The following is a 19,324-nucleotide window of genomic DNA, read 5'->3' as shown; positions in this document are numbered from 1 at the left end:
TTTCTTTTTAAAAAATTAGCATTTAACTTTACTGAAAAAAACAAATACATGCACTATCTACTGCTGTAAAGCAATTATCCTGACAACTCCAGGAAAAAAACCAACACAATAAAACTAAACAGAAATCCCAAATTTGCTGTAACATCTACATGTACCTAGAAAATAATACATACCTGAAAGGACTAAAAGGCAAAGGATTGTACTGGTCTAATTAAAATATAACTTTGTTATTCCTTTGGCTGGATACAAGTTCAGAAATATTCTTAAGTACAACTCAGACTTTTGATACTCCTATAAAGCAGCTAGGCCATTTAATAATACTCCTTTTCAGTTTTGAACCACAATCAGAAAACTTAGTACTTTCATTTTAAAATTAAAAAAAGAAAGCTAAAATTTAAGTTGGACTTTCCATACAATGTTAGATCATCCCATAACAAAGACAATTTTTTATATTTTGGCTTACAAAGAGCTCACACTTGCTGTAGAATTAACACCACTTGAGTACTTAGAAGAAAAAGTCAGTATTTATTACTAGTTCATGTTCAAAGATGAAGTCCATGCATAGGACTATATTAATAGATAGGTCTTGGCAGTCTTCACCTACCACTTCCTGCCTTTGTCCAATTTTATATGGTAATTCAATATTTCAAAACTTCACCATCTGTTCTTAAAATGCCTGACTAATCTGACAGGACAAGAAGTATGAAGAACTACAGTAATACCCTTACTCAATGTAGCCTGCTATTACTTCTCTTCCTTGGAAGAGCAGGCTAGTCCTCCATGAATATTACTTGACCAAGTGATAGAACTGCAGTTTTATACTGGGGCAGAGTAGGAAGTATTTAAGTGACAAACTTAAGCTGTTAATAGCAATTAAGGGTTGATATAATATACACTTTCTAAAGTAGCCATGGATATATGGAACAAAGTAATTATGAATTTTTTCAGTATCAGAGGAGGAATTTTAAAAAAAAAAATCTATTTTTGCGTTGAGGCATTTAATTAAGATTTTTCTGTTTGTTTTTAAGGTATCTCTGTCCCAACTGGATGTTTCCATCAGTTTATAAAATTGCACTAGCTTTCAGTAACAAGCATTATCCGTGGTTGTAAAGTTTCATAAAAGAACACTTTTCAGCAAAATGTAGCTTTATATTCAAATAGGCCAACTGAAAACTGCCGCACTGTTCATCTGTAATACTGATACATTGACCTCAAAGTCTTAACAGAAGACTAGCATATTACTTTTGACAGTCTTAGTAATTTTTAACATTGACAATTCTACTTTAATATTATCTCAAGCTCAGTGTAGAATCGCTGTTCATCTGTTTTTCTGCCTGTAAAATACTGTATCTCCTTTTGTGCAATTGTTTTGCACCAATTTACTAATTTTTCCATGTGCTCACCATTACTTTTTTTATCTCATAACCACACTTAGACGAAGAGGAAAAAAGAAAGGCTGCAGCTCTCATCCGCAAAAGCAGACGAAAGACTAAGTTTGTCCTAGTGCAACAATACTTTCTATGACTGGATACTTAAGTTAATGTGAACAGTAAAATTCTGCTGCTGAACTCCAAACTTAGTGGTTTATACCACTGTACTTCATGATAGCTGGGTCTCAACTGCATCATATATTACAAGATTAAGACACATGAGCAGGCACTCTTACTTTGTATTATCTCATTATAGTCACGCAATCATTGTAAAACACACACCATAAACCACTAATATGTCATGCTATAAAACTACTCAAAACAGTCAGTATTCATTTTTTGCTATCAATATCATTTTAAGTAACTTGTCATTTGCTATACATTTCAAAGCCCAAAGCATCTTTCAATTACACTTTCCGTTGCTGCTACCTATGTTCAGAAATCTCCAAGTAAAAACATAATATAGTGTATGATTGTTTTTTAAAAAAGAAAGTCAAATCCTCTAATCCTGAATAAATGAAAATCCTTGCCTTGATAGGAAAGTATTCAGAAAGAGGCTTGTCAAAGCCACCTGGCACACTGCAGTACTCTGTGGGGTAGATAAGTGTAGCAGAACGAAGAAGATGGTGCAGTAGGTTACAAGACAGAATGTAACCCTGCTTACAGGTTAAATGTAGGGTTCGCTGCAGTATCTTCCCAAGCTGCTCCCTGTACGGTAGCAACTTCTTTCCATCCACTCGAGTGATCTAACAGGGAAGACAAACATTTCAGAGGTAAATATAACTGATTTTGTTCTAGAGGACTACAGAGAAGATTACACTGCTCAACTGATCCTGTACCAGGTTTCATTCTGTAGGTCACACTGAATTCAGTTAAAAGACTGAACTTGCACTTCTACTGATGTTGGGAAAGTTTAAGTAACACATAAGAACTGCAATATCCATTGCTGCTTGATCTTGTTCAAAGTTTTCTAGCATTACTCACATACAGTTTGAGATTCATTTTAAAAGATTTATCTTTACCAAAAACATCTTATGTTTTCGCCTGCATTGATCCCTCTTCTTTCTCTACCCCTCAATAATTGTATTAAATACTTTAATTCCACATACACACCATACATTTATTTTCTTCAAACAGCATCCACTTATGTCCCGTTTAAAGTGAGGTAAGAAACAGAAGTTATGCACTGTCATTCATACATTTACTTTAACAGCAGAAGTTTTATTTTCTTCTTCTTTCAGGGGTATTAAACAGGATTCAAGGGTATACATGCACGGGGAGAACATTCTTTGCAATACCTCTGACAAAAGCTGAAGATTCCAAAGGAGCTCCTTATCTAGTTCTTCATCATGTAGTACATCATCATCTAGAGGAACAAGTGATAAGCACTGCTGTAACTATGCTGCAGTCAAATTTTCCAAACAAGCTAAATCATAAACCAGATGCTTGCATCCCAGAAGTTTACACCTAACCCTTCCTTTTATTGCAACCTTCCAATTCATCTTGCACCCACGTCCAACTGGAAGTTACTTTAGCTAACTGAACATCTTGAATGCTTTTTGAGAAATTGAGGAATATCTAGAGACATTTTAAACTGCCACATTTTTAAGAGAAGCATGCTCTTGTAGCCCAATAGAGTTCTGTCTTGATATTCCACATAAATAGATGTGGTTCATTTTTTTCAGAAGAAATAAGGGACAGAATTAATTTCCCATCGTTGAAACAAGTTGTGGAAACCCCACAGAAGTTGTAAATATTATTTTCACGTTTAAGAACAGTCAATCCAAAAGAAATCTTATAAACTTACTGACTGTAAGGTGAGTTATAACACTGCAGCAATGTGGTACAAACAGCTTCAAGGATTCCTCAGGGTAGCACTGGAAACAGCATCATAAATAGCCCATTTTAAAAAAAAATGACACCTTATAGAACTCAGTGCACACATTGATAAAAATCTTCTAACAACGTTATTGAGAAAGAGAAAAGAATAGACTGTATCTCAGCACCAATTCAATCTAGAGTCAGCCTGACTTCATGATTTTTAAACACTCAATAAAACCTAAATTTAACATAAATGCAAGAAAAATACTTTGTGAATTAATCTCTTGAAATATTGCTATATGCAGCCATCCAATTTTGGAAGACATAATATTAAGAACCACGTGTATTTACATGAAAAATAAAAGATCTTACACTATAAAAAGTAGTATTATTGGCTTTTCTTTTTTAAACTAAAGATCAAGTGAAGTCAGAGCATTTTCTCTCACTTTTACTGCAGCTCGGCACATATCGGCAACCATTCGACCAGCAACTCTCGTTTCAAATATATTTGAAACAGCAAAGTTAAAAACCTTCTCCAAGGCAACCTAAAAATGAGTACAAAAAGATGATGGTAACTTTTTTAAAAAAAGAAAACTAGGTATCATAAGACGTTTGGTGTTACACAGAAGACAGCATCTATACATAATATTGCGTTCTTTTAAAACAGAAGACTGCAACCATGATTCGCATGAAATAAATCAGAATAGAGACAGAGAAAGCAGCTCCGTACAATGCCTAAAGCTGAGTAAAATGTAACTACCATCACAATTGAAGCTGACAATACTATAGAGTAGAAAGATTAAAAACTTACATGAAAAGTACTGCTCAGAAAAAAATCCTATGTTATCAGTACACATGACTTGCAGTCTATACAACACCTATGACTAATTGTACAACTACTGCCTTGAGCAGAAGAATAAAGGCTGCTACAGAAGTAGCAATGACAAAAGGTTTGTCAAAATAGTTCGTCTGCAGATTTTCACTTCTTTTTCTTCTTATTTATTGCAACACGCAGTTACAGTAACACACTGTAGCAAGAAAATACATGACAGCATGAACTACCATTAAAATAATTCAATTACAGGAAGGTCTATACTCCCCTCCTCTCCTCAAGAGTTTATAAACAAAACACACTGAGTGCTTTAACTGGTGACATAAGAGGACACTGCCTTCAGCTGGATTGGAGACACTGCTCAAATGTTCACTTGGGGAAGAAAGGAAGTCAGATAAATCTTGTTGACTAATGTAAGCTTGGGGTGCTTCTGAGAAACCACATAGAAAAACAGTTTTCCCAGAGTAAGTCACAGTCCACTGAAAGGAAAACTATGCTATCTCACACGTGAAAGTGAAGTAAAGCCAAGATATCCCTTAGTTAACAAACAAACCCCAAATTAACTATCAACTATTTAAGTGGCCAGCATGTTTTAAAGTAGCTTATTACCATCCAATACCTTGCAAGGAAAGCTGAACTATATACCGTGTATATCGCATATGATTACTTTAATAATGAACAATCAGGAAAAATACATAAATAATTAATGACAATGACAAATTAACTTAAGACTTGCATTAACCGAAAGATTCCACACAAAAATCGTACAAAGCGTTCAATGCAATGGTTCAAAATGTACGAAACCTAGCACCTCCAAATATATACATTATGTATAAGGTGAACAGATTAAAATGTGTCAACCCAACCTGCAAGGAAAAAATTTGTCTGTGTAACAACATGGATTCTCCATCTCCCTCCCTTAGAGTTATTTTAATCCAGATGATTTTTCTGATCCCATTAGCCACAAGGCTCCTTGAACAGCTTCTTTTGTCCAGCTGAAGAAGTGGCAGGGAGAAGGAAATAAAAGGAAAGCAGGGGATCGGGTAGGTTAGCATTACCACCAAAAGACATTAAAAATCACAGCCTGAAATGATGAAGTGATAAATAGGCTGTTAGAATGATTTCTCCTAATGTTTATCATCCATTGGCAAGAGAGCATCAACAACCTAAGAGCTCTGTACTGATGTGTACAAAATCATAAAGCAAACAGACATTAAGTCCTGAACTCCCTGCCTCAGCCCTTTCCTTGGTTAAACATGAAAGTTCACAACAGGACAATGAAGGAAGGAAGAATCGGAATGCACCAGTCATTCACAACAGCAAATTAAAGCCTCAAAGTTAGAGAAAGCCCATGTTCTACATACCTTAAAGATATCCTTTGAACACTGAGTAAGGATTGTACTGAAAGTAGAAGAGAGACCTAATTCCACTAGACTCTCTAGATGAGTCATTTTCTCAGTTTCAGTCTCCTCTCTCGTTTGTTCTAGTGTGCTGCTCTCTATAAGTCCAAAACACCTACAGAAATACAGTAAGTACAATGGTAGCAAGCGGAACTTGAAAGTTTATTAAGTTCTTCATGCCAAGCTTTTAGCTATCCTTAGCTTACTTACCTATCCATAAACTGAAGTACAAAATCCTCAAATTCAGCAGTTGCAGAGCACAATTCTCTTTCCACCTACAGTTTCCGACGCAAAAGAAGCACAAAAGATTGGCTTTTCTTAAGGAAACATAAAATAAAGTTTATCTCCTACATTAACTTCTTCAAAAAACCTTCCAATTTTTAAGTGACTACAGCACATTTCCCATTAAAGTTTGTATAGTCTCAAGTACACTACATGAAACCATTAATACATTTTCTTTACAGTGTCCTGTTCGATCTCCTGGCCTTGATGTCTAGTCAAATAACCTTTAAGGGTGAAATCGGGCCTGCCTCCATGGATACAACCTTTGGCCTTACTACTGATCCTCCTTTCCTGCAGGAAGTCAGCGAGTGCCAGCTGTGGTGGCAGACTTAGTGCTGCTGACATATTTACATTAAACATTCAGCGTACAAACTCCTCTTAATTTTTGAGTGCTGCGGCTCAGAGGCAATGAAATTAACCTTTTCCCAGTAGCTGAGCGTTCAGAATCTGTGCAATCTCTAGCTACTAGCTGTTCTCTGAGCTACAAGAAGAGTCTTCTAGCAGTGGACAAGACATTTCACACGGCAGTTGCAACCACCATACCAGACACTGCTGCTGCTGCCTCATTTGTAGTATGCCAGATAAAGCTTTGCTACCTGTGCTTCAACTGCTGTATCAAAAGCAGAATCATGAGAGTCATCATAAGTAGAAAAATAAACACCATTTCCCATTCTCTCCTGTATTTTCTGCTATGTGAGAGAGATAAGGACGAAGTATTAAATCAATGCAGGAGAAATGGAGTGCAAGGAGCTCTAAAACCAGCGATGTATACGAACAGCACTCCAAAGCAGCAAACAGGTGGAGTGACCAAGTCTAGTAACAAAGGGGCAACAAAGAATAAAACACACAAGAGGAAGATAAGGCTCAGTGTCTAATGTTGTTACTATCTCTTGATTGGAAGAGCTTAACAAGCATCTGAAAAGAAAGCAATAGAATCTTAACCAGAAAAGAAAAGCACGACTGCAGAACACTTTAAAGAGGAGCGAGTGTTCTGAAATTATTTCCCATACGAGGAGAAGAACCCTGAAAAGTTGAGGAGTGCATTAGTTTTCTCAAAAAAAAAACAAACAACCCCAAACCCAAAACTGTTTAACTCATACGATGTTTTCAACAGCAGGAGATCAAATTCCTTCCAGAGTCTCCCAGACAAACTTGTTACCTTTTACCTCACTCTAAGCTGGACTAGTTTTAAACTAGAAATTATGTATATACCATATATACCTCTTACAACAACACTGCACTCACCTGCTTTATTTTGCCTGTCTTTATTGTTATCTAAATGTTTCATGGTGACAAGTTTCAAAAATTTCATGGTAACAAAGCTGCTATTTTATTAGACTCAGAACAATTTAGATGGCATGGGATCTCTGGAGATCACATAGTCCAACTTCCTACTCAAAGCAGGGCAAGATCAGAGTCAAATTACACTACATGGGGCCTTGTTGCAGCTAAGTTTTGACATAAAAATATTGAACTGTTTGAATTTAACATTACCTCTACAACAACCTATCACTAAGCAGCAATGCTAAGAATACATGGCCAATTTGCAGGCTGATGTCAGCTTTACCACACTGACCAGAAGCAAGTGTGATCCACATCTTTGGGGTTTCTTGCTGCATTTGTGTCTAACATAGTTTTACATATACAAAAAGAGAGTAGCAAACCTGTTACAGTTCTGAAGAGATTATTACATTGTTAGAAATTCAATTGAAACCTCAGTTATAGTTTTGTTTTTATAATGGCACAACACACTTACCTCTGAAAGATCATCTCGTTCTTGCAATACAGATGAACAATCTACTAAAGGCACCAAAGTAGAAAATGTTGCAATGAACTGGAATGTAATCTGTTGAGAGTTGCAAACAGCTCTTTAATAAGTATTACCGTATTCTACACATAAAAAAGCTTTTGCAATTAAGGTATGCGAGCTAAAGCAAATCATTATGTTAAAAAAAATTCCACAGCCTAATTCTTCCACCCCAAGACTTCAACAGTTATTTCCAATTTCATATATAAAACTTACCAGTCAGCACGGTGCAAAACACCCTCAATTTTCTAAGTAAAGTAACACTTAATTTGTGCTGAACTTTAAAGTTAGAAAAACCCTATAATGTTTACATTGTTTGAATAGTCAATTAATATGAATTCTTGAAGATGTGGGCTTTTAGGACCTCATTTAATAAAAACCTAGTGATAAAGGTCTTCCAATTGATCTCAAAAGACTAGGACTATTTGCTAGGAGCTTTGGAACATCTATTTTATCTTGTTTTTTAGAACTGCCCAAAAGTCAGTACAATGCTTATCAGAATCTGGTGTTAAAGATTCACTTGGCGTTGTCTGACAAGCCAAAAGCACTATCATAAGTTAGAGGCTTGTAATATTAACTTTTCACAAATAACATTGTACAGGAGCAAAATCAGGCTAAGAACTTCAGGAAGCATGAGTTACTTGCTTTCATACGAACATTAAAAAAACGCTTTCAGAGTGAACTAGTTGGCCAGCTATCTTCTAAAAAAAGGTAAGATTCATACACTCACCATACATTTGCTAAAGTCATTTGGATCCACCCCAGGCAACGCTCGCATCAGTAGAGGTAGCATGTGTGTTGGACCTTCAGGAAACCACTTCCCCCCAGACACCAGACTACGAGCTACTCCAATTACACAGCTTAAAGTAGCTGTAAGCTGATGAGGTTCTGTCAATGTCTCAAGTGCAGGATATGTTCTATAAAGTTTAAGAGCAGTCATATTAGGAACAATAATGTTTCTAAAGTCTTGAAAGAAAAGTTGATGGCATATGTTATTTTCCTACAGAAAGGGTACAAAATTTGTGCAAGAAAAATTCAAGCTAATCAGGGGTTCCAAAGTTTTTTCCTAATCTTTTTCCAATGGACTTAATATTGCTCTATTAGAAAATGTTCCCTTCATTTGATCAGTCCTATTCACAACAAATTCAGGATTAAATAATTTGTTAGCAGTTGCAACACAGGAATTAATAACTGCATGAGCTTCTAGATTCAAAGCTATTATGATTTTCATGTTTGAACTTTAAGCTAATGCAAGCTGTGTACTTAAAAGTGTAATGTTCTTGTGGCAAGCATGGAAACTTGGCTGACTGCCTCTAAACAGGTAAGGGATGTATTACTTAATGTTATATTAAGTCCGTATCTTTTTTTATAAAAGCCTGTTAAATTACTGTGATTTTTAAAGCTTTTTTTTTTTTTACATTAAGTACTTTTTAGCAAACTGCTTAACACTTCCTGCTGTTATCAACAACCCACAGTTCAAACAAGAGTCATAGTGCTACCCCTGCCCTACATCATTCAAAGCACAAAGGACCTACATCTACTCAACAAAACAAATTCAGAACTGCAGCCAAGGCAAACATACCAGTGATAGTTTGAACTACTGAGCAGACATTCAGTCTGCTCTCAAAACAGGAAAAGTACCCAATACGGGCAGTCCATTGCTGTTCTTCCTAGAACCATTATGCTTGAAATGTTTTCATACAAGAGCAGATTTACCAAGCTTTTACAAAGAGTTGAGTCAGTAAGGTATGGAAGTCAAGAAGGGCTCTTCCAGACAAACTCATTTCTCCACTGTTTTTACAACACAAGTTGTTAAAAGTACAAAAGACCACACAGGAGGGGGAACATGGATAGGGACTAGAAAGAAAGCTTTTCATTGGGGCAGGAAGGAGTTTGTCTTTTGGAATTTCAGGCACCAAGACATTAGTGATTGTACAAAGTATTATACACAGGCATGTACTTCAGTTGCTTAAGAAGTCAGAAGCAATGACAGTAATTTTAAACAGTCTATAACTATAACATACTCTGAGACAAAACATAAAAATAAAAACTTACCCTTATTACTACACAAACACACAATACCCTCATTTGTATTTGGCCCAATTGAAAGCTAGTGAAAATGCACAAGGTGGCTCATGAATAAAGGGTACAAAGTTGCTCTTTCAACCTATCCACCCACTATCTGATACAAAACACTAACAGAAATGCAAACCACCTGAGCACTACCCTATATTGCACAAGTTATGAACAGATCCCAGAACACTCCATTTGCCAGATGTTTAAAAAAAGGAAACAAAACAAAAAATCAAAATAAAAAACCCAAAGTCCTCCCTCACTCCCTGTCCTGACTCATGATCACTCAGAGGTGCGTATTAGCAGCTCCTCTCACTGCAAGCATTCATTTGCAGCAAGGAAATTGCTTATCATTTAGTATGCCTGCTTTGCATATTTGTTGGGAACAGGGAAGATGCAATGTTTCTGCAGAACTTACTTCTCAAGTACAGGTGGAATTACTAATTCAGGACGCATCAGTGCGAGGTTCTGCAGGGCCTGGGCAGCCTCCAAGCTCCCAGTTTTACTAAACATAGCCAGAAGAACAGGTTGAATAATGCATTCTACAAAGTCTGTAACATCCTGATCAGTAAGTTTATGACTATCAGGCACAGGAGTTAACCAAGTCATTTTCTTGTAGCGCTCACGATGAAGCCTTCTGACAACACCACTGGGTAACCTCTGAAGTAGTTTCATCAGCTTGTTCTGTTGAATATACAAGAAATGCTATTCAATTACTTGGTAGTAGCAGAATCTGAGCTGCTAAGTGTACAACAGAAAATAAGCCAAGAACTTGAAATTACACAACTGCAATAAAAGAAAAAAGTCAGAACAGCTCTAAAATTTGCCACTAAACTTCAGTTCCCAAAATATTGACAATTATGCTGCCATCATTATGCCTTATGATTTAAAAAAAACCATGAAAAATACATACAAACGATATAGTCAAGGATCAAGACTACTTACAAGTAATTAGGGTATCTTTGAGACCATTCTCTGCACATTCATGTGTAAGCAAATACCCTATTCTAGAACAAGTCAGCTCACTTGGCACTGCTTTGACCAGCCTTGCTATTTTAATCTGTACTTTCTACTAGCTGTCTCAGAGAGATTCTTACATTCTCTAACAGAAGACTCCACTAGCTACATCTTCAAAAAGTTATGCTTCATCAAAATAGATACGCATTAAAAAAATCTTTTTTGTTTTGGTCAATCAAAACTAGATTTTGCTAACTTGGAGATGGTAGGTCGGTAACACAAAAGCTATGTCACACAAGTAATACCGATGCTGTATACTGCCCTCCCTTAAAGCGCTGACTTCTTTTTCCTAGCTATGTATCAATTAGATGTCTAGTGTTGGACTTCTAAACTGTACTTGGATTAGACGTTTGAAGAATACTCCCATTAGCTGTGGTCTTGACATCAGAATAAAAGTAGGATTTGAATGACAGTACAAATCACATATCCTAAAAGCCTCATAATGTTACACAACCAACAGACAATCTGCCTGTTGGAGCATATCGTGCATCTCTCAACATGTGCCCTTACAGCCAAAGTTACTGTCTTGACATGCAAAAAGCTCACCAGCCAGCGCCCATTATTTGAAGGATGGTAAAAAGAGGCAATGCTATTGAACAGTCCAGACAAGTGTTTCTGCACTAGTTTACTTGGTCCACCCTGTAAAAAACAAAACACAGAATTTTATTACATGGAGTAAGTTAAAATGAACAAGTAACACAGTAATACGAGGTACAAGTGAGCACTCTCACTTACCACAGCAATACCTCAAAGCATCAAATTACATGTGCAATTTCCCTCCCTCCCCCACCCTCAGCTCAGCACCAAGTAGCAAGTTCTCTCCATCAGATCTGATGAGGTTCACCCTAAAAGAGTCATTCAACTGTTCAGGAAGCCCCACGTATGTACCCACAGTGGCACTCATACCTGGGTGTTCATCTCCAGAATGCCACAGACAGAAGCTGTGAAAGAAACCTTTCCATCCACATTCCAAACTGACAGTGAAACAACGTACTTTAAAACAAACTTGGGCAAAAGATAGCCTAAAACCACCCTTCTGCAGTGAGCTAAACAGAAGCAATATTAATTTTAAATACATACTTGCTTAAAGCTTTGCATTACTTTATGTTCCACTTTATGAAAAAGTTACTAACCATCATGGCTGTGATCCACATTACTGCATGTCCTACATCATAAGCATTTGTTAAAAATCTTGGAACAACAATTTGATTGCTTCCCACTGGAAGATTTAAACTCCTCAAAATTCTGGTAAAAATCTGAAAAAATAAAAAGAACACACTGACATAAATTAATTTTTTTGATCCAAAGTGTTAGGTGGTTCCGTTTTTTTTAAACAATGTAACTGCTATGAACATCTTTAAAAAAAATCCGTAAGCCCAAAGATTCAAAGGTCATACATCCTATTTATCAAAAGAGTATCATTCAGGGCCATTTCCACAAGAACATGGGATTAGTTATACAACCAGAGAGTACTTATATAGTAAGGTACATTGTTGCTTTGGTTGGGTTTTGAGTCAGGTGATAACAGTAACAACTTGCAACCCTGTCTGTCCTTACAAAAGGATCGGTCAAATGTTCAAACTTGAACTTAAGTCTTCAAATGAATGCACCTAATTTGAAAAACTGGGCTACTGCGGTGTAAGACCTATACAAGGAACACAAATTATTCTTAGCGTAGTAACAGTGAAGACTTATCTGAAAGTAAACAAAATAATTTCATACAGTAAGAAATATTACCTTTGGTACATACGGATCCCAGTCTATGTACCCGATGTTGTCAGTGGCCAAGCGAGCAAAAAGATTTACTAGATGCTGAAAACAACCATAAAAGAAGGCAATATTCATTAGAATATATTTGTAATAAAAGATGCACAAACCCCTCAATCTACTTTACAGATGCAAGATAAAAGCTACCCGTGGCACTAAAGCACTTGTAAAGGGAGATTTCACTCTGCCAGAAGCCACCAATACCATATTTCATAACACACCTGAATTTCAACCTTCAGGAGTCCAACTCATTACTCAACCTAGCACTTTACAAAGCAGGTAATTGTGATCTAAGTTCTGGGAGAGGCAGCCTCTCAGAATATACACCCCTACCTCTTCAATATTTTTTTTCAAACGTTGTCCTGGTTTTGCTGAGATAGAATCATAAAATCAGTTTTCTGTTTGGGAAAGCTGCACTTCTAAGAAGACTGCAGCACCCGTTACTGTGAGAACAAAGTTGATAAGACACTTTGTTTTAGTTCATGGCCAGCGATGGTATGTGGGTTTCCACAGAGATCAAGGCCTCTATCAGTCTCCAGCCAGCCAGGTGCTAAAGCTAGGAGGAACAGAGGCCAGGGCAGCTCACCCAGGGTGGCCAACAGAAGTATTCCGTATCATAAACATCATGCTTCTAAGAAGATCTGTTCCATGATCTTCCCAGGCACAGAGGTGAGGCTGATCGGTCACTAGTTCCCAGGGTCCTTCATTCTACCCTTTTTAAAAGTGGGTGCAATGTTTCCCTTTCTCCAGTCTCCAGGGACTTCACCTGACTGCCAGGACATTTCAAATATCATGGAGAATGGCTTGACAACTACATCAGCCAGTTCCCCCAGGACTCTGGGACGCATTTCATCAGGTCCCATCGACTTGTGTACGTTCCGGTTCCTCAGGCAGTCTCAAACCTGATTTTCTCTTACAGTGGGAGGGACTTTGCTCCTCCAGTCCCCGTCTTGCAGCCCATCCCCTTGAGAGGTGGAGGAAGAAAGACTGCCAATGAAGACTGAGGCAAAGAACTTGAATACCTCAGCCTTCTCCTCATCTGTTGTCACCAGTTTGCCAGTCTCGCTCATCAAGGAGGGTACGCCTTCTTTGACCTTACTTTTCTGGCTGACATACCTGTCGAAGCCCTTATTATTCTTTGCATCCCTTGCCAAAATCAACTCCAGCTGCAGTAGAGCGCTCTCGCGTAAGCCAAATGTGGATATTGGTCTAAAATAGCATCTATATATATGCATTGAAGAAAATTGAACCAATGCATCTTGAAGGACTATTTAGCTTCTGCAGGATCCACCCTACTTAAACCACGCTTGCCTGTGCTGTGGCTGTCACATTTGTAAGCTTTGGTTTATACACATCCGTGGCTTGTAAAAGTCACAGGCATTAGCTGTCAGATGGAATGGCAGTACATGACTATCTATGAAGAATTAGATAATCCATTGCCAGAAGACAGTCTCATGAGTCCAAAAGGGAACTGAAAGATGTCCTCAGGGAAGAGAGTTATCAGGACTAAACAAAAAAGGACATGAAGTCTCACTCATACCCTGACCATGAGAAAGCATGTAATCCACTAACACTCCTTTTATGAGCTTGTCCAAGTGGGGAAATACCTATCAGGTCTCCAAGAGCATTCATGCTTCTACCAGTACCTTGAAGCTATGCCAAAGGCAAAAGGAAGAGCCTTAAATAATCCTGCCTAATTCAAACACAGATATTCACAGAAGAATAGTTCTTCTCTCAGACTGAAGGACACGGTAGCTTTGGAAAACCCAAAAATTCAATTCCGGACAGTCACATCTGACACAGCCTGAAGACAAGTGTTACATTTTTATAAATGACCTCCTTTTGATACCAGGAAATATCCACTGAAAAAAAAACAACCTGAACTGCTTACCATGCACAAAGGCAATTGATTCTATAGCTCCCCTTCAAATAGCAAGTCTAACTCCTGCCAAAGCAAGCTGAGAAAATGCTTGCAGTGTACAGAGCCTGAAATTGGATTGCATAGTCAGAACCCATATGTCTAATTGTCTGCATCCCAGCTTGATGAAATAAACAAGCCTGCCCTTAAAGAAGTGGACAAGACAGCAAAGGAAACAAGAAGTGAAAGCTCTGGGGAAAAAAATAAAATTGCTTGGGCCTTCTGAGCAAACTGTCAGAATACAGTGGAAGAGGGAAAAAATATCAGAGAGAACTTATGAAAGAGTGTTGATGACTATTTGTTAGACCATTTGACAGAAACAAACCAAATCATGGCATTACAGTGCAGGCTGTCATCTTTCTGTCAGAAAGAGTAGACAGAATTGTGCTTTTTTGGATAGCCATCAGAAAGACACAAAAGTGTCTACAGGCAATCTCAAATAAAACTTCGGCAATCACCCCTGTTCAAATCTGGACAATTGCCAACCGCTGCAACAAAGACTCCCTTCCTCTATTTGTGATGAAACATAACTCAAACCAGAAAAACCTAGACACAGGCCTTTGCACAAAGAAAATGCCAGAAACAGAACATGCTACAAAGGTAGCATTCAATGGAAATCAGCTTTCTCCAAAGACACCGAGAAGTCCTCCTGGTGTATATAGGCAGGAGATTAGTAAAAGGAGCCAGATGGTCAATAAGCTTATGTTCATACTGAGTATGGAAAAGATCTGGTAATATGCCAAGGTTCACTGCAGTAAAGCCAAGGGACAGGTCAGCTGACACCAGCAGCACCTAAGCTGCTAGTGGTGTTGTCTCAAGAATGACATTTTATTTCATTTCTCAAGAATATGTCTAGTCATATGAGACATACACAAAAAAACGCAGACAGGTGCATGGTAGACTATTTTCCCTGAAAGATATAGCCAAATGGTATTTTTGGCCAAGGGAAGTACAGGTTCTTTACTGTGTCTAAAATAAGGATGACAACAACTCATTGCAGTCAAGGTAAAGCATTATACTCAAAATTAGGGACCATGAAAGACATGTTAAGATATAAAAGACAGGACTTCACAGAATTATAATTTATACAAATCACAATAGCACTTCGCATGATTGTAAGCATTAGCAGGCAGTCTGGAAAATGCCTGCATTCCCAAGGCTGGAAAGAAAAGCTGCCCAAGCTAGCCATTAAACAATGTTCAACAAGCACAAGTGCAGTCTCATTTCAACCAGTAATTGCTTGCTAACAATCATGAAATGATTGCCTCTGCTTTCTTGTATTAGTTAAAGGAAAAAAAATTCCATCCTATCATTGTTTGACTTCAATGCCTTGCAGGCACATTGTAGGAATATTTAAATGGATTTCTTCCAGTGTAGGTGAAAAGTAAATACTTACCCCTTCCCATTGAGGAAGGTTTTGAACTGACACCCAAAGGCCTATAAATTCATCAAACCAAAGCCTGCAAAAAAACAGAATCAAAATAACTTTGGTTTTGTGAAAGCAGCTCTCTCATTGGATATTTATCCCTCACTTTGCCAGGTGGTCTCAGGAACTCATCTGCCCCTCGGCTCATTCAAAAACAGCAGGGATCAACATGGACATGCTTGTATCACACTGTCTCCTACAGCATCCTCCTTACCCGCAAACTGATCCCGAGTTTCAGTCCTTGCTTCTCCTACCTCTCCTCCTCTTATTCACTTCTAATTCCCCCTTTTCACACAAGTGTTTCACCAGGAGTTTCCTTATCCGCTTCAGTTTTGCCATTTCATCACATATTGCCATCCCAACACAGGTAAAACAGATGAAAATAAATCACGCTTCATTTCCCTCTACCTTAAAATCTAACATTAGTCCCTATTGGCCGATGGTTACAAGTGCCATTAGCTTCTATTCTGAATTCACATGAGGCCAAAGATGCAAACCCTTCATACCAGCCCTTTAGTTAAATTCACCTTTATAAACCACATTCACTTCCTTCCCCGAAGTTTTCACTAAGCCTATATCACAAATATACTTCTAACCTAAGTAATCTCTACAGGCACTAAACACCACTGCTTTATGGTTTGAAGTTCAATTCCTCTACCTTAAAGATGAGCCAGATACTGTCCTGTCTTGTAAATGTTTCTCCTCTTAATTCTCAAACTCATTTCCTATAGCAAATCTTCCAACCGTCTCACATTTCCACATCTTGACAGCGAATTGAAGACCTCTACCTCACAATCCCAAAATTGTAGTAACAGCTGTACTTGACGTAACTTCATGTAACTTACACGAGGGACTCATCAGAAGCTACCCCAAATTAAAGAGAAGGTAGGACAAAGCTGTGCTCTGGTTAACCATTTTAACTTCTGGGACTATTCTTTCAGAATTAAAGTGCATTTAATTCTGTTTGTTCTGTTGTATACTGCGTGCTTTACTCTAGAGTAGGGAAAACTCATTAGAGAATAGGTACTAAGATTTCCCCAGGTCACTGCTACAAAAGAAGAATGCTGACAGAATTTCTGTCTTGAACTCCTGCCAAAAATGCTGTTAAAAGCCACCATTCGTTTTGCTGGTTGACCTCAAGTCATCCTGTAAAAGATAATCGCTTGCCTTTGCAACAGAATACTACACCAATAGACATTCAGTTATGCTTACTTGAAACCTTTCTCGTGAAGTTCAGGAGGAAGGGTAGTAGGTAGAAATAGTTCAAAGTAGGTAATAGCCTTTTGCATGGTAACATCAAATGGACACATTAAAGGCCTCCATTCATCTAGCATCTCTGCAGTGGCATCTTCTGGAAAATACCTGAAAACAAAGAAACCATTGAACATATACAGCCCTGGCTTTAAAGTTTGGGTCTTTTAAAACATATTTAAAACTATCTATTAATTTCTCACAAAATGTTAGTTTTACAGTAAGACCATGCACCCAAGGGCAATAGACAGGCAATCCTCAACTCCATTTAACCTTCACAAAACACAAAGTCAAGATGAAGGACGCCATGGTGCATCATTTTAAGACCACAAATGAAAGAACATTTTTGTCTTGCTGAACCGGAGAAGATTCTGTACAATGCAAAACCATTTCAGTGTGAAGGCTGGTCAAAACCAAACAACTACTATTTGCATTTGATGCAATATAAAAAAAAAAAAGTTAATTAAGGCATGAGGAACATTTATCAGAACATGACAAGAATTTCTTTTAAAAGAAACTAAATATCCATGCAATGCAGTATTTAAAATGCGTATCAGATACAACTGTTTATACAGCATAATTATTGCAGTTGATATGGGGCCAACTGGAAGTAACATTATCAGCGTCCCAACCTTAGGTTGGAATTTTCAAGAGACAGTAATCAAGTTTGCATTTTTAAAATACTCTGCTTTGGTGACTTTCATATTCATAACAGATACCAGAAAAATCAACATTGAAAACTAAAGGGTTTTATTTAGCTGCAAAACCAAATATATCTGAGAAAACTGTAAGGTTGCTTTATACTTATGTTGCTCATACTAACAGTATGTCTTTAGATGCATCTCCCATAGCAAAGCTCAGTGGAGCAACACCACTATGTGAAACAACTGCTCCCATGAAAGCAGACGGTAACTACAAATGACCATAAGAATGGTAAGTAAAAAGAGAACAAGTCTCTTCTCTGTATCTTTGCAGTATCTTAAGCTGTTAACAAAGTACATTAGTGCGGTTAGCAAGACTGATTCAGGCACACACATTCTCAGTGAAAAGAGTACAAAAGATCAAAAGCAATGGTGGCCTCAGCTAGTGATATCCCCGCTTAACTAATTACTAACATATTTTCAAACAAGGCTGTTAAAAAGAAAAAAAAAAGCAAAACAACTTACACTTTGTTTAAATATTATACCACAGAATATGCCTGTCATTTTGTTTTCATTTTAAGCAACCTATAAGCCTGAAGTATTGATCATTCATAATGCAGTAAACCAGAAAAGCCTGTACCCTCCACCCCAAGCTTCTTAGATGAGTTGGGACAACATCAGCCAAGGAATGCATAGTAGGGTGGGTTTTTGGGGGGTTTGGTTTGGGGTTTTGTTTGTTTTTTAAAACACTTCTCTTCCCCCTCTTAAAGTAGTATTAAAGATACAGGCTTAAAAAAAAAAACAAAGTCAACAACAACAAACACTTACGGTCTGCAGCTCTTCACCAGTGTTTTCAGAACACTTTCTACAGAGCTGAAACAAGAAAGGAAACATTAGGGATAGTGTATTACCAAATTTCAATGACACAGTAAAATAAACAACTATTTGCTGATTTTTCCCTCAAGAGCTTAAGATAATATTGATGCAATTAGATGTCTTCTGTGAACATGCAGCAGCTAATTGCCTCCTACACAGACCTAATCATAACGATTAAAATTGCTCTGCTAAACTCCTGGTTCTACTTTTCATATACCACTCTAGTATTTACTGCATTTAAGTGAAGAATTTATTATAATTTCTTGTAAGTAATATCCTGCATTCTATCCATGAATAACCAGCAGAGCAAGATAACTTCTTAGGGAAAATTGAAAAGATAAACAGAAAAATAATGGATTTATGGACTTCATAAATATTTGTAAGATAAACAAAGGCAACAGACTTCAGAAAGTTGTTGTTGTTATTGGACTCCAAATACCATATCTGTCTTTTTCAATCTAGTTTCAGTTTTTGTCCAGTGGTTCTAAGAAAGAGAAGTGAACTATCTGCAAATCAATGGTTATTTCATTAGCTTCCCTCACAATTAACAGCTAATTTTAAAAAGTGTTCTCATCTGTAGCAAGAAAATTTATTTGAGAAATCATTTTAACATGAATTGTCACAGGATGCCATCAAACCACTTAAAATGACTAAACTTCGGCATAAGGTCAAAGAATAAAAAGGGTGGGGGAGAAGACTGATTGATCAATGGACCCATAGAGGTAGTAAAGTGTCATGTTCTTCAAATCTTCTGTTTATTACAAGATGAGCTCAAGACTTAAT

The 19,324-nt window shown here is 37.4% G+C and overlaps 1 protein-coding gene across 1 annotated transcript in view; it reads right to left on the bottom strand.

Annotated features, from left to right (window-relative positions):
* The window catches only part of PSME4 (proteasome activator subunit 4), a gene marked incomplete at its 3' end in the record, with an annotated part of 59,777 nt that overhangs the window by 35,604 nt on the left and 4,849 nt on the right, over positions 1-19,324 (bottom strand). Inside the window, exons 3-17 of the mRNA XM_081998312.1 lie at positions 18,494-18,538; positions 16,986-17,135; positions 15,744-15,807; positions 12,400-12,474; positions 11,796-11,918; positions 11,209-11,301; positions 10,064-10,329; positions 8,303-8,489; positions 7,522-7,611; positions 5,694-5,758; positions 5,448-5,598; positions 3,698-3,796; positions 3,238-3,307; positions 2,729-2,796; positions 1,961-2,176 (exon numbers count right to left, since the gene is read on the bottom strand). Of these exons, the coding sequence (XP_081854438.1) occupies positions 1,961-2,176; positions 2,729-2,796; positions 3,238-3,307; positions 3,698-3,796; positions 5,448-5,598; positions 5,694-5,758; positions 7,522-7,611; positions 8,303-8,489; positions 10,064-10,329; positions 11,209-11,301; positions 11,796-11,918; positions 12,400-12,474; positions 15,744-15,807; positions 16,986-17,135; positions 18,494-18,538 (1,762 nt within the window). The remainder of the gene's footprint in view (positions 1-1,960; positions 2,177-2,728; positions 2,797-3,237; positions 3,308-3,697; positions 3,797-5,447; positions 5,599-5,693; positions 5,759-7,521; positions 7,612-8,302; positions 8,490-10,063; positions 10,330-11,208; positions 11,302-11,795; positions 11,919-12,399; positions 12,475-15,743; positions 15,808-16,985; positions 17,136-18,493; positions 18,539-19,324) is intronic.

Source organism: Phaethon aethereus (assembly GCF_964289735.1).
Source record: "Phaethon aethereus genome assembly, chromosome: 3".
Lineage (NCBI taxonomy): Eukaryota > Metazoa > Chordata > Aves > Phaethontiformes > Phaethontidae > Phaethon > Phaethon aethereus.
This window is presented reverse-complemented; position numbering and strand designations above follow the sequence as displayed.